Source organism: Mchenga conophoros, linkage group LG20 (genome assembly GCF_057382185.1).
Source record: "Mchenga conophoros isolate Kocher_MC1m ecotype Shallow Benthic linkage group LG20, M_conophoros_male_GT1.1, whole genome shotgun sequence".
Classification (NCBI taxonomy): domain Eukaryota; kingdom Metazoa; phylum Chordata; class Actinopteri; order Cichliformes; family Cichlidae; genus Mchenga; species Mchenga conophoros.
This window is the reverse complement of record NC_140545.1, coordinates 34,981,779-34,996,263: the sequence shown is the minus strand read 5'-3', so window position 1 is coordinate 34,996,263 and position 14,485 is coordinate 34,981,779. Positions and strand designations below refer to the sequence as shown.

At 42.9% G+C, this 14,485-nt stretch overlaps 1 protein-coding gene across 6 annotated transcripts in view; it reads left to right on the top strand.

Annotated features, from left to right (window-relative positions):
• sulf2b (sulfatase 2b) overlaps window positions 1-14,253 on the top strand; it is a 108,802-nt gene extending 94,549 nt beyond the window's left edge. For 3 of the 6 annotated variants that reach the window (XM_085259163.1, XM_085259165.1, XM_085259164.1), the window contains 11 exons: window positions 180-420; window positions 2,058-2,250; window positions 2,333-2,429; window positions 4,348-4,442; window positions 4,522-4,581; window positions 4,704-4,873; window positions 5,148-5,290; window positions 6,597-6,720; window positions 8,128-8,164; window positions 8,325-8,381; window positions 9,469-14,253. In XM_085259163.1, the coding sequence (XP_085115289.1) occupies window positions 180-420; window positions 2,058-2,250; window positions 2,333-2,429; window positions 4,348-4,442; window positions 4,522-4,581; window positions 4,704-4,873; window positions 5,148-5,290; window positions 6,597-6,720; window positions 8,128-8,164; window positions 8,325-8,381; window positions 9,469-9,499 (1,248 nt within the window). In that variant the 3' untranslated portion in view covers window positions 9,500-14,253. The remainder of the gene's footprint in view (window positions 1-179; window positions 421-2,057; window positions 2,251-2,332; window positions 2,430-4,347; window positions 4,443-4,521; window positions 4,582-4,703; window positions 4,874-5,147; window positions 5,291-6,596; window positions 6,721-8,127; window positions 8,165-8,324; window positions 8,382-9,468) is intronic. The other 3 variants (XM_085259166.1, XM_085259168.1, XM_085259167.1) reach the window with 3 other exon arrangements.
• The last annotated feature ends 232 nt before the right edge of the window (window positions 14,254-14,485 follow it).

The window sequence follows — 14,485 nt, the reverse complement described above, 5'->3', positions numbered from 1 at the left end:
TATATGATTATCAGGATGCCGTTTCCCTTTTAACTTCCAGCTTTCAATATTCGCGTTAAAGTATTTATTTATATTTTATTTATGGAGCTTTTGTATACTAACATTTGATGTTGGGAAAACTAAACCGGCTCCTCTGAACTGTTAAAAATAATTCCTCGCGCTCGATTTTGTGTGTGCAGAAGTGGCAGTGTGTGGAGGACGCCACGGGGAAGCTACGGCTCTTCAAATGTAAGAATGAAGGAGGGGCCACAAGCTTCCAGAGGGGTGTGATTGGCCGTCAGCGTCCAATCAGCATCAAGTCTCAACTGTACCTTCCAAATTCTGGTGCCTGCGACTGCGATTTCCGTGACCTGCGACCTCTGAACCTTCGACCCTCCATGATGAAGCCGTTCAACAAGAAGCCTTTCTTCTCCAAAAAGAGTGAGTGTTAACGCTTCAGTCCACCAGGGGGCAGCAGTGATTATTAGGCATGCGCAGTTTGCCTCATGAAAAAATAATTTTGTGTTGGGTTTAAAATGAGAAACTGTTGAGCGCCACGTGTGAGCAGTTTAGCAGCTTTTCTGGAATTCTCTGATTCCTTTATTAAGTTTCATCCATAAATCGCTTAAAAGCCTAAACAGGTTAAAGGTGCGATCAGTGGTGGGGTTTGTGTCATCATGCTGCTCGCGGCGTCTGCAGGATGCGAAGGGATGATTGGATACATTTGGATGATGCGTTTAAAAGAGTGCCAGGACAAGATGATTGTTGTTACTGACTTTACAGTGGTTTCATTGTTGTGGATGACTGGTGTACGCAGATGTTTTAATCCCAACGATTAATAATTCAAACGAGCACCTACACACCGACACGTTGGAATCATCACTGTGACCAAGTCTGACAAACTCCTGCAGATATGACACATTAGTGCCGGTCATACTCACAAACAGACGAACCTCTCACCAAAGAAATGTCAGAGCTTTTGGAAAATAGTACCAAAATGTTTTTGCATGACACTTATTTGCAGTTTTTAATTTTCCAGCTGCTGATTTGAAACTTTCGTTTTTTTTTCAGCGTAGCTGTCGCTGCTTTGTGGTAATAAGTTTGTCATGAAACAGGAGCCGCGGTTCATATGAGATGATACGAGCACTGCTGTATGTGCTCAGAGAGAAAGACGGTGCATAAAGTCCTCAGACGTGTCAGCTTTAGATCTCTTTCACTCCTCTGACAAACTCATCTCGCCAGGATGACACGTTTGATGGCAGGTTTGAGGCGGCTCAATGCGGTCGTAGAGGAGTGCACACTCTTGTCATGGTTTGGATCCTTTATCTCTGAGTTCAGCAGTGTGTTTGGCTGATCCTGTGTCTGATGGATTGCTACTTTGAACTCTGTGGTTGGAGGCCCACATGTTTAAATAATCCATTTGTCAGATTTGTTCAGATGTCACATTAGAGCATAAATTTAAGTCCTGCAGCTGTTTTTCACAGCACCACTCGGAGCAGTGACTGTTGTGCACGAGGCTGGATTTGTTTACCATGTGCATGCAAGCACACGTGGTAAAATGTCCTTTCTTAATTCCTTAAATTGAAGCAGGAACAGGATCGACTCTTAAGTCCGTGTAACGAATAAAGAAGTTAATTTCTTTTTAGGTCAGTTTCCAACAGCTTGCCACCAGAGCTTCCAACCTTTCCTTTAATGACTTTTCTATTTCCCTTTCTTTCTTGTGAAGAGGCTGTGAGCGAAGATGTTTTTAGATTTAGAGATAACCTGGTTTCTCCTGTTTCAGAGCTGTTGTTCTCAGGCCGCAGCTTCCACTTTGTGGTGTGATGCTGACCTCTAATGTCTGAGGACAGCACTGCATCACCCTTATGGTGGTAGAGATGCAGATATTTGAGGTTCTCCGTCAATGATGAGCTTTAGTTTAGCCATTACTGTAACACTGAGGCATGTAAACGTGTACTTAGAGACTGCAGGAAGTGGATTTTATTGTGTAGGGCAAGAGCAGTGTGATGATAAACTTCTTATTCTTCTCAGTGGTGATATTCGCTGAGGTGATGAGCTTAATTGTGTTTGTCTGTCAGAGTTCAAAGCCCTGAAGAATTACTCCAGGAACCGTTACAGCCGCTCTCTCTCCATGACGAACAATTACCCTGGAAACCAGAGCCTGGCAGGCTGGGATCAGCCAATGAGAGACGAGTCTGAGGACGAGTTTAGCGGGATGGGAGGAGATCCCAACGCCGTGGTCACACCCAACTCTGTCAAAGTCACTCACCGGTCAGTAATGCTTGTTTTTTTCGTGTTATGATATGATGCTCTTTAACCAAATACGACTGATATTAAATCTGTTTTCCTGCAGATGTTCCATCCTGTCTAATGCAACAGTGAAGTGTGACACGGGAGTGTATCAGTCCCTGCAGGCCTGGAAGGACCACAAGCTGCATATCGACCACGAGGTAACGTCCTTCTCACGTTTCTGTAAAAGCCACACAGCAGTACGAGTTAGCGTCTCTGCACTGTTGGGACCACAAACTGTATGTGAGGTGGACATGAAGCGCATTAAAGGAGCATTCTGTCTGACGGCCTCTTCTCTTCTGTATTTGATCTCTGACCTGAGGACACACTTTGCTGATGGTTTTGCTTTCTTTTTTTTTAAGTCTTATCATTTCTAACCTGTTGGTTCTGAAGATTTTGGACCTGTTAGAGTCAAAAACATAAAGGAAGGCACATTTTAGGCCCGCCCTACCTCATGATTGACAGGTCACTATCACTGCTTCACGGTGAGATCCATCACTCGCTTGTGACTTCCGGGTTCAACAAACTAAGCTGCCAACAACCAAAACACTTCACAACTTTAGTGACTATGAACAGATTTTAAAACAACTTTTTTAAAGGCTTTAATTTAATCTAAACTTGACCTTCTCCAAAGGTAGTGCTGGTACCTAAACCCTAGTCTCCTGCTTAAAGGTTTTTTGTGAATTACCCCCTGAAGCTCTGGTTTATTTAGTGATATTTCCACCTGAAATAACGTCCCACAGTCACATGCAGACACAGTAGTGCTGAGATGTTGAATCAGTCAGTGCGCTCTTGTCCCTTTAAACTGAACTGTCCTCGAGCTTTGAAGCTCCTGACTCAGCTTTTTCTGAAAGGTGGAGGGAGGATGTTCATAAAGTGCTTGAGCCGCTCCGCTTCCCCACGATCCATCTGCATGTTTGATCAGGCACAGATTTTGCACCGTACGCCCGACCTAACAAAACCCTGGGGTTGTGCATGTGCGAGGCAAGTGTCGTGGAGTCGGTTTATAAAGCAGCAGAATAATCAATCAAATTAGTCGTCATGTATAAAAGTAAGAAAACAGTCCAAATTAACTCATTCACTGCCATTGACGTCTATAGACGTCAATTACGTTTCCAATGGGAGGGGCTAGAATACAACCTCGGGCAGCTTGTCAGTGAACATCAGACTGCTTGAAATGTATTTTTCACAAAAAGCTCGTTTTCTCCCTTTTTGTGGTCAAAACAGGCATTTTTGGTGGAACCCACCTCTCTTCTACAGCTGATTACTAAAGAATGGAAAATGGTAGAAACAAGCTTTTTTTTTGGATGGAAGAAGAGAGTCTGTTCTTCATTTTGGTAGGTTCAGTGTTTATATGATCATAACACACAGTTTTCTGTGGCTCTTCAAAAATGAGTGAAAATGCTCAAAAACCCTGGCAGTGAATGAGTTAAGCACAATTTAATGGGAAAGGTTAAACACAGGGCACATTTAAAAGTCAGTGATCGCAGTGATTACACCAGTGATTACACCAGTGATTACACTGTTCATTGATCTGATCCTATTCTAGGTGCTGGGATGTGCAGAGTGTGGATAACATTAGCAGCCCTGCCTCCTGGCAGGTTAGCGTTTCCGTGTCTGTGCAGACTGTAGCTGCCCGCTGTTCCGGGTGAATGATTCTGTGACAGATAACTGAGTCTGCCGGGTTCCTCTCTCTCTCCACCTCATTGGTTTACAACTTCCTGCTACAGACTGGGATGCTGCTGTCTGCTGGACTGCAGCCCCGGCTCCTGTCAGGTGTGCACAACACGGTACACCTGTCAGGTAAACCTGGGAGTTGTAAATGAATGAAATAGGACTAATTGGTTCATCCAGCTAACAAGATCTGCAGCATCTAGGCAACCAGTCGTGCTCACCCAGCCAATCAAAACAGTAAGTTAGAGAGTGAAAAAGACTTACAGCAGTGACGCTTGTTTTAAAAAGTTTGGGATGTCGCTCTAAAAATCCCAGCTCACACCCGACGCCGCAGAAGTGAAGTAAGTTTAAGGTTCTGCAGAATATTATTAGTGGCTCTGAATGATACCTGTGACATTCTCTCAGATTGAGACTCTGCAGACGAAGATAAAGAACCTGAGAGAGGTCAGAGGTCACCTGAAGAAGGCCCGCCCCCAGGAGTGTGACTGCAGTAAATATCTGTAAGTAGCAGAAAAGTGCACGCCACAGTTTTAGATTCATGCATGTGATTAAACGCGACGTGACGTTTGTGTTTCTCAGGTACAAATCCAAACTGAAGAACAAACTGAGGTACAGAGGAGGGAGTCTGCATCCGTTCAGGTGAGACCATTGTGGCGATAAGCCAGCACGCTGTGTTTTTACATAAATGGCCCTGGGCAGCTACATCCTACAAGCTTTATCTGTGTGTGTGTGTGCGTGTGCGTGTGTGTGTGTGTGAGCAGGAAGGCCGGGGCTCGGGACAAGAAGGCGTGGCTTCTAAAGGAGCAGAAGAGGAGGAAGAAGATGAGGAAGATGATCAAGAGAATCAGAAACAATGACACGTGTTCAATGCCAGGACTCACCTGCTTCACTCATGACAACCAGCACTGGCACACGGCGCCGTTCTGGACGTGTAAGAGCCACTGCTTTACTTTGTGATGATCATCACAACCCTGAGCGTTTCGACATCACGATGTTTGAGCTTTCGATCGTTGTTGTTGCAGCCACTAAAAGAGTTTGCTGTGATCTGTGTTTGTGCTGTGCTTATAAATAACGCCATCAAAGTGCTGTCCCAAACCGAGAACCGCACTTTCTAAAAATCTCCTCGTTCTTCGGGTTTAACCAGCACAGCAAGAAAAATATTGTTAATGAATATGTGTGTGTTTGTGTTGGTGTGTGTGTTGCAGTGGGTTCATTCTGCGCCTGCACCAGTGCCAACAACAACACGTACTGGTGTCTGAGGACCATCAACGAGTCCCACAACTTCCTGTTCTGTGAGTTTGCGACTGGCTTCCTGGAGTACTTTGACCTCAACACAGACCCGTACCAGGTACAGAGCAGTTTTCTGATTTTAGCTTAAAGGTGTTGATTTCCTGCGTTAGCTCGCTGACATGCTTCCCATGACATAAATGCTTCCCAAAGTCCCAAACTCTAACCTCATTGTGGCTTTAACCCTCAAGCAGGTCTGTGAAAGGGAGGGGGGGTCTAAAAGTCAAACTGGTCCTCGTGAAAAATATGTGGTCATGTTCTATCTCATCATCATCTTTAATCTTCGGTTTCCTGTGAGAAATGACTTCACTCACACAATCGTGTTGTTCTCAAGAAAGCTGCAGTCTTCTCATCTAAAGCATTCAGTGAGTGTTACAGCCGACCTCTACTGTGCGACCGCCTGTGTGTGATACGTTCAGGAGACATCTGGAAATGAAAGCTCCAAAACATAGCCTGGGTTGCCTCAAGGCACTTTATATTGTAAAGTAACCCCCTGTGAACAAGCGCTTTGGCAACAGTGGGAAGGAAAAACGTCCCTTTAACAGGAAACCTCCTGGGAAGGCCATCTGCCACAACCAGATTGGGGTCAGGAGAGAAAGACGGGACAAAAACACACTGTGGAAGAAGTTAGGGATGAATAATAACTAATGATTAAATGCAGAGAGGTGAATAAACACACAGTGAGTGAAGAAGAAGCACCCAGTGCATCATGGGAATCCCCCAGCAGTCTACACCTATTGCAGCATAACTAAGGGAGGATTCAGGGTCACCTGGTCCAGCCCTAACTATATGCTTTAGCAAAAAGGAAAGTTTGAAGCCTGATCTTGAAAGTAGAGATAGTGTCTGTCTCCTGAATCCAAACTGGAAGCTGGTTCCACAGAAGAGGGGCCTGAAAACTGAAGGCTCTGCCTCCCATTCTACTTTTAAATACTCTAGGAACAACAAGTAGGCCTGCAGAGCGAGAGCGAAGTGCTCTAATAGGGTGATATGGTACTACAAGGTCATTGAGATAAGATGGGGCCTGATTATTTAAGACTGAAGGTTTTTCAGGGAGCTTTTAGGAAGTCCTGATAATAACAAATTACAGTCGTCCAGCCCAGAAGTAAAAATGTGTAAACTAGTTTTTCAGTGTTTCCCTGAGACACGATGTTTCTACAGGTTTGCATATTTCTTTCATTTATAAATGACACACATTCAGCCCGACAGTCACACTCACAATGCACGCGTCCAAGAAACTTGCATGACAGCAGAAATGTGGAGTTCCTGAGGCCCCACGGCTGTTGGGCTGATACACCTCATCTAATTTACCTGAACACAAACCACACAAACTACCGCCTCTCTCTTTGTCTCCTCATTTCTGCTTCCAGCTGATAAATGCTGTCAGCTCTTTAGATCGGACGGTTCTCAATCAGCTCCACGTGCAGCTGATGGAGCTCAGAGGGTGCAAGGGACACAAACAGTGTAATCCTCGCACGCGCTCAGTGGAACCAGGTAAGACAAACACACACACCTTGGACAAACGTCATTCATATAGCTGCTGCTAAACAGCACAGTTTTTATTACTCTGGAACTGTTTCACTATTCTTCCTCAAAAATATGAAGACTGTCAACTTTAACTCCAACGCTCAGTTGGAGCTGCTGTACTTCTGCAATTCAGACAGCAGCTTTATGCATTTGCATATTTCCACCTGCAGATGTGAATGAACAGCATTTGTTCCCTCAGCAGCCTCAGAGCCTGTGCTCTGCTATACTGATGGCTGAATTCACTTTAATGCTGGTTCACTGTCGTGGGGATAGAGATGTTGTTGCTAAGGCAGCTTTGAGAACATAAGAAATCTTCTCAGCAATGAAGTTTTCTGCGAGAGAAAGCAGCTTCAGGGTTCTTTGTTCTTTTTAAAAAGGTGCAGAGTACGTCAGACCTGTTCAGCCAGTATTCATGGAGGCGTGTCTGTGCTTCCCACAAAGTTAGCCTGGATTCAAATTAAGAGCCAGTGGCTGCAACACTGCCTCAAAGGTTTTAAGCTGTTCAGGGTTCCAGCGAGATGTGAACTTTCTGAAATTTAAAATAAAGATACAGGTTTTAAAATTTTTAAAAAGCACGGTGGTTCGAACTGTTGCCTCACAGTAAGAAGGTCCTGAGTTCGATTCCAGCATCAGGCTTTGGTCTTTCTATGTGGAGTTTGCATGTTCTCTCCAGGCACTCTGGCTTACTCCAAAAGTTCAAAGACATTCAATTAGACTTAGAATTTGAACTTTTATTGTCAATGTACAGTTGCTTACACACTGAAATTCGGAGTTAGTGGGATTAGGTTACTTGGTAATTGCCCATAGGTGTAAATGGTTGTCTGTCTCTATGTTAGACAAGTCTATCCCTATCCCATGACTCCTGGGATAGGCTCCCTGAAAAGGATGAAGCTTTTAAAATTGTATCAGAAGAGATGGAAAGATGCATTTATAGTCAATAGCAATGGGCCAAAGTTAGAGCCCTGTGGCACTCCATTACTGAAAAAGGTGAGCATCAGCAGCAACTTAACGCTTAACTTAATTCCAGCTTCTCATTGTGACAAGTCAACAACAAACAACATTATTCGTCACATACACAATCATACAGAGAAATGCTTTGTGTCCGAGCTGCACACAGGCTGCAGACGCAGCCTCGCCATTCCAGGGCTTAGTTTTAGGACCCTTGCTGGATACTGGGTGGGAATCGAACTTGCAACTCCCACTCCAAAGGTGTGTGGTCTTACCACTACACTGCAGTGTGTGTGTGCATTCAGATGATCCTTGTCAAGTTGAGTGATCACATGATGCTGCTGTACTTGATGATCAGGGACAACAAAATACCTCATCACAAGTGGCCTTGCCTTTGCTCATCAACCAATCAAACTGTCTTTTCAGCAGGAGGCCGGGCACATGGCAGCTTTCATGACTACAGGTACACACACACACACACACACACACACACGCTCGTATATAATGTTTTTCTGCTCTGAATGCTGCATGATTTCCTGATGGAGCTGAGGGCTGCTGGTGGTGAAGCAGAGAGAGAGTGTGTGCGTGTGTGTGTGTAACATGGTGTGTGTTTGTTGCATCAGGCTGTTTGAGAGGAGGAAGTGGCAGAGAGTCAAGAAACCTTCATCGTCTCGAACCCTGTGAGTCTTCCTCCTCATTTTCCTCTTCATCTGACCTGCATGCCGCTTACTGCCTTTAACTGTGTGTCTGTAACATACAGTAGAGATGTGAATAAAAATAAATAAATACAGTAAAAGCCTTAGTTGAGTTAAACAAGCTGGTCTCCTCGTGCACCTCTGGACGGTTCTCAGCTCAGCTGAAGTCTCGGCCTGTCCACCTGCACTTGAAGTACACAGTGAGGCAAATGTGGCGAGTAGAAGCACATGACCGCTGTCCTGGTGTGGAGAAATGTGGACACGCACCACAGTTTGGCTCATTTCATCTGAATGTTGTTCCTCAGACACTGGAGGACATTTCCAGCTCCACTTTGACAGGCTCAAATATCACACTGAGCTATAACCTCACACTGGAGTGAGCTTCAACCAGAGCCCAGCTCTCGCTAACAACAATGATCTTTCACAATAAATTTAAGCCAGTTTGAAACAAAAGTTCATGTTTGCACTTAGTGTCACTGCAGGACTTCAGCCTTGCTGAAAGAGGTCTGCAAGTGGCTGACAGGATGACTTCGAAGGGTCGAAGGTCATATGTCTCCTTCAGGTCTCAAAATAACTTCCAGCTGTTATACTAAAAACAGACCTGAGAGTGATGGATCAACCTTTACTGATGCTAATAGGTTTTTCTATCCAAAGGAAGTGTAAATATGACCTGAATTTCAAAATAAAACACTGCCGGTGGAAATGCTAACTGATGTCTGTTTGCGTCCACATGAGTACTGAGGAGTGTAATTGTTACCAGCAGCAGGAAATAACTCATATGATGTGTTAGATGTTCTGGTTTTATCAAAAGTGAAAGCCTGAAGGTGCAGAAACCTAAAAGTAGAGAGTGTAATTCATTTACTGACTCGTGCTGTTTGGCAAACAACCTTAATAAAGCGCGTTTGTGTCTGAGCCGCCTCCTGTGCTGCTGCCTGCATGGCCTCTCTGCTGTAACTACTGTAACTCACACTCTCAGTGCAGACACACAACTGTGGTTCAAGTCTGAGTGTGTGTGTGTGTGTGTGTGTGTGTGTGTGTGTGTGTGTGTGTGTGTGTGTGTGTGTCCAAACAGGGGTCCGATCTGGGATGGATGGAAGGGCTAAACCTTTATATTGGTTGAACTCCACCCACATCAGCTCGAAGGTGGAGGGCGTGGTCGTCAAGACATCATCACCAATTGACCACCACGGCTCCGCCTCACCTGTCAGCCAATCAGCTTCTTTAGTCTATGTGACATCACCAGGACCTCCCACCCTGCCGCTCAGGGAGACACTGGGACAAAATAGTCGACGCACCCCTCCACTGGGTGCTCCCACTTCCTCCTCTTCCTCCCTTGACAAGGAGGGGAGCACCATGTGGAGGAGCAAGAAGAAGGAGGAGGATGGGGATGAGGAGGAGGATGGGGATGAGGAGGAGACAGAGAGGTAGACGAGGAAACCGTGATTGTAAAATAAAAGCAGGCTTGTTTGAGGAAAAACGTTTTGCTGTTTCACACCACCGAACATCAATCTGCTGAAATTCTATCTCTTCTTATCGACTCCTGTTTTCATCTCGTCTCTGACAGAAATCATGTTGCTTCAGGTGTTCATTAAGCACTCTTTGATTTTAATCAGTTTTTTTCAGACAGCAACGCTGGAGCGTCTGTTTATAAAAAAGTTTCTTTTCTCCGTTTTTTTCAGCGACTCTGTTAAAGATGGAAAAATTCAGATAGATGTTATTTTCCCATTTTTGTCTCCAGTGAGAGAACAACACAAACAGCTTCTGCCGTGATGAAATAAATGTTGTGTACCAACCTCTTAACTTTATTTTTGATACATTTTCTTGCTATTACACTATGTTGAAAATGGTAAATTGGTATTAATAACAAGAAAATGTTCATAAGGAAATGTTTGTCCTTGATACAGGAAACTTTGCTTGTTCCACAAAGATGGAATAAATTAAAAAGAGGAAACATGTGAACCCACTATGAGGACGAACATTTGTATTTTTTATGGCTTTACAGTTTTTTACAAAATATAATATAATAACCTAAATCATAAATATCATAAATACTGAAAGCAGATGAAAACTGTCACAGTATAACCAGAATTTTGTTTCCACAATAATGAATAAATAAGTAAAACAAATTCACATCTCTTTAAAACAAGAACAAATATTTTAACATGTTTTTGAAGCTTTGGGGGGAAATGTTCCAGCTGCAGTAAAAAACTTTTTACATGAGACACATTGTTTCTGACATTTTTATCATATCTGAGTTTTATAAGAAACAATGACATGAATACTAAAAGCTCTTGGAAATGTGAAGTATTTTGAAATTTACATTATTGTCTGACACATTTCCTTAGGGGGGAAAATTGGTATATCACAATAACAGGAGAATAAAGTCTGATGAGATTAAAAAGTAGTGAAACTTTGTTGTGACACAATATCCTGAGTCCGTCATTATTGATCAGCTTTTTAAAGGTAGTAGAAGTTTTGACATATTTTCACATTCTTAGAAAAATATTGTTATCACTTGATTCATCTTCAAAACTCAGTGGAAGAAATCTAATGATGACAAAAGAAACCATAAATAAGTGTAAACCAGTATAAAAGAACTTTAGGCTGTTTTCATGATATGAAATAAAACATTCAAAAGGTAAAAGTATGATTTTAAAGCTTGTTGAAATTTTAAAAAAAAAATAGTAACACATATAATCATAGTTTCACTCTGATTATGTGAAGTTTTACAAGAAACATTGTTAACATGCTGACAGCTGGGTTTGTGTTATTCAATTCAGTTCAGTTCTATTTACACAGCGCCAAATCACAGCAACAGTCGCCTCAAGGCGCTTTATATTGTAAGGTAGACCTACAATAATACATACAGAGACAAACCCAACAATCATATGAGCCCCTATGAGCACTTTGGTGACAGTGGGAAGGAAAAACTCCCTTTTAACAGGAAGAAACCTCCAGCAGAACCAGGCTCAGGGAGGGGCGGGGCCATCTGCTGCACCGGTTGGGGTGAGAGAGAATTATAAAATAAAACATTTCATTTTCATGTTATTTTGACGTATTTATCAGTTTCTTCCTTCTAAAACAATAAATCATCTCATCGTAAGGAGAAAACAGAGTACATCCAAGTACGAATTGGTTTTTACGATGTTGCTTTTCATGGTTTCATGGGCTGTTAAATCATCTGTTTGGGAATAATAGCCTTCAAACAGTTATTTTATTATTATCATTGTTTTAAACTAAACGTGAAAGATGGTTTTAAAGGCTCAGTGTTTTGGTGGTCAGAAACCTTCATCAATGAACTGCACGGGGGCATCACTCAGACATGCATGCCTGCTAATTACAGCTAATTATCAGGCTGATAAAGAAGACGAAAGCACAAATCTCTCAGAAAGTCCTGTTAGAGTTAGAGAACTTGTGTTGCAGACACATTTTAGTCTGTAGTGACCTTGGTCGTCGTTGGCCAACCTTTGATTCCATCTTCTAATAACGATCTTATAAATGTAGGTCATCAAACTATTTTCAACACAAATGGACACTTTGTCACTGCAGTAAGAAACCTGCCATATATGTCTCATGTTTACATTATTCCTTGTAAAAACGGAATCTCATGATAGCAAGAAAAAATGTCAAATATAAAAATGAGAAGTTATTTTTCTATTGAAACGTTTTTGTCATAATTTAGTATAAGAAAGTATTTTAATCTCTGATATTCTGATCATGATGAAAATGTATTCGTGTTGAACCTCGCAGTGAAGAGGCTCGCCATTTTTACAGAAGTATAGAAATGAAACCACCTCTTCCTCCTCCTCCTCCTCCTCCTCAGGTGACCTCCCAGTGGCCTCATTTGTTCTCCATGTTCATATTTAGTCTTTCTAACCATCTCTGAGGACTTTAAAGGACCTGCTCTCCCTTTTCCTGTTGTTACTAAACGGAGACTGAAGCGGACGCCACAAACTTTCACGCCGACCACTCTGACATCACTGCTGATGCAAATGTGATGTTGCTTTTTTCCCCTTCGCTAACTTGGGTGTCGGTTACCGTAGTGACCGACAGCTTTATTGATGACAGAGCTACAGTTGTACTAACCTGGTGACTGACTACAGTTCCCATGATGCAATGCAGCAGCCCCGAAGTGAAGAACATGTCAGAGTCAAAGAGAACAAGCGAATGAATGAAGCGAGGGCACGGTGATGACGTCATCAGGTCTGGAAACAAAGGAGAGTTCACGGAGATCTGGTTCGGTGTTTTGGTTTTTTTAACGCTTCATCGTCCAATCACGTTGTACCTACACACCTTCCTTTTGGTTCAGTTGTTTCGTCCGCTCAGCTGAGTTTTAAAGTATTTTTTTTCATCTAGATCAACAACGGAACATATAAAATGTAAATTGTAACTGTAGAAAAGCACGACTGGATTCACACAGGAAGTCAAAACATTGAAATCGTGTATTTTTGAGTTTCCACGTCTGAATATTAACGCTGAGTGTTGAGAGAAGATCACCGTCAGTACAGCTGGACAGGAAGTGATTTCAGGCTAAGCCCAGGTTTCTGTCGGTGTCCCCTCAGATACTCTGGCTCTGTCTGATAGTTTTCTTACTTGCATCTGGTCCCGCTTGTGTTTCTTATATTTCCCAGAATGCTGTTCAGCTGTTCGTTTTATTACTGCAGTGGACCTGTTCTGCGTTTCAGTATTTTCTGTAACATATCAGCTATCCAGTATTGGATGTTCATATTAAACATGGCCAAAGTTCAAAACACAAAGGTCAGTGTGTACAAATAATCACCGCGAGCGCTGGGCTTCAGACTCTCAACAGTCAGTTTCAGCCCATTTTTTCAGTGCTTGGGTCTGTGTGATGTCATAGAGAGGAAATATCCCTAACATTGTCATCGCAGGCACAGCCTCACCCACCTGCAGCAGAAACAGCAGAAATCTGGATTGTAGGAGCTAAAACAGGCAGTGAACCGAGCACCACGGCCCTGTTTGACATAAAGAAGGATTATTTTGAACTTGGACTCAGGAAAAGCTGCTCCAGAGAGTCCAGGGCTGAAAATGTGGAGCTGGAAATTAGCAGAACAGATGTCGGTGAACTCGGTGATCCAAATTATTCGTGACCTATTATTCCCTGAAGTTAGCAGTCATACGTTATAACAGTCTGTGTAATATCATTTTTTAAAAAGTTTGGATTTACTGTATATGGAGTACCGAACAGCTCAAGGGTCAAGAGGGAGAGCACACAGTGACCTAACATGATATCACAACACCACAGTGAGACCACTGTTCATTGGCTAATCTGGGCTTTTAGAAAAAAATCAACACATTACATCACGTTAATGTCATATCAGAGTTGCCATGATGATGAGTTCTGGAGGTGATTTTCTTCCTTCCTGTGTGAATGCAGCTGTCACTCTGCTGTCTGTAGACGTTTTTTCTTTCTTTCTTTAACCCCAAAGTGTATTTTGCTCTGCGGTGCTATTTGCTGTCTAACAGATATCTAGGAAAAACCTTCTGGTTGTGTTTGAATGTATTTGTAAATGTGTAGGCGTGTCTTCTGAAGACGCACACGAGAACCGGACCGATGTGGTCCAGCTGAGCCTGGACGGACGCGCACATACACACCTTCACTTTATCCACACGCACGCACACACACGCACACACACACTGAAGGACAAACTGCAGAGCACTTTGATTGGAGGATGCAGGGGACAAATGAACCAATGGAGGGTTCGTGGTGAGGCATGATGTAAAGCTGCCATGTGCAGCCAGTTAATACTGATCTAACACACCTGTACAGTCACCCACTGACCTGTGGATACAGTGATTGGTTTTAGTTTGTGAATAAAGTGTTGAATGCCAAACTGTGCCTTTTCTGTCCAAAGTGTTTTTGTCTGCAACCTATCCCAGAATTTGGCTACTGAACTGAACATGATATATAAGTGACTTAGATAACTTCTAAATATTTGGCTGAGATTGAACATAGTTTTCACACAGCTGAATAAACAGAAAACTGATTAAACTGAAGTGTGAGATGATCGAGAATTTACTCCAATGTCTTGTTATATTTTGACGCGAATCTGAAGGCGAGACCGTCCCAT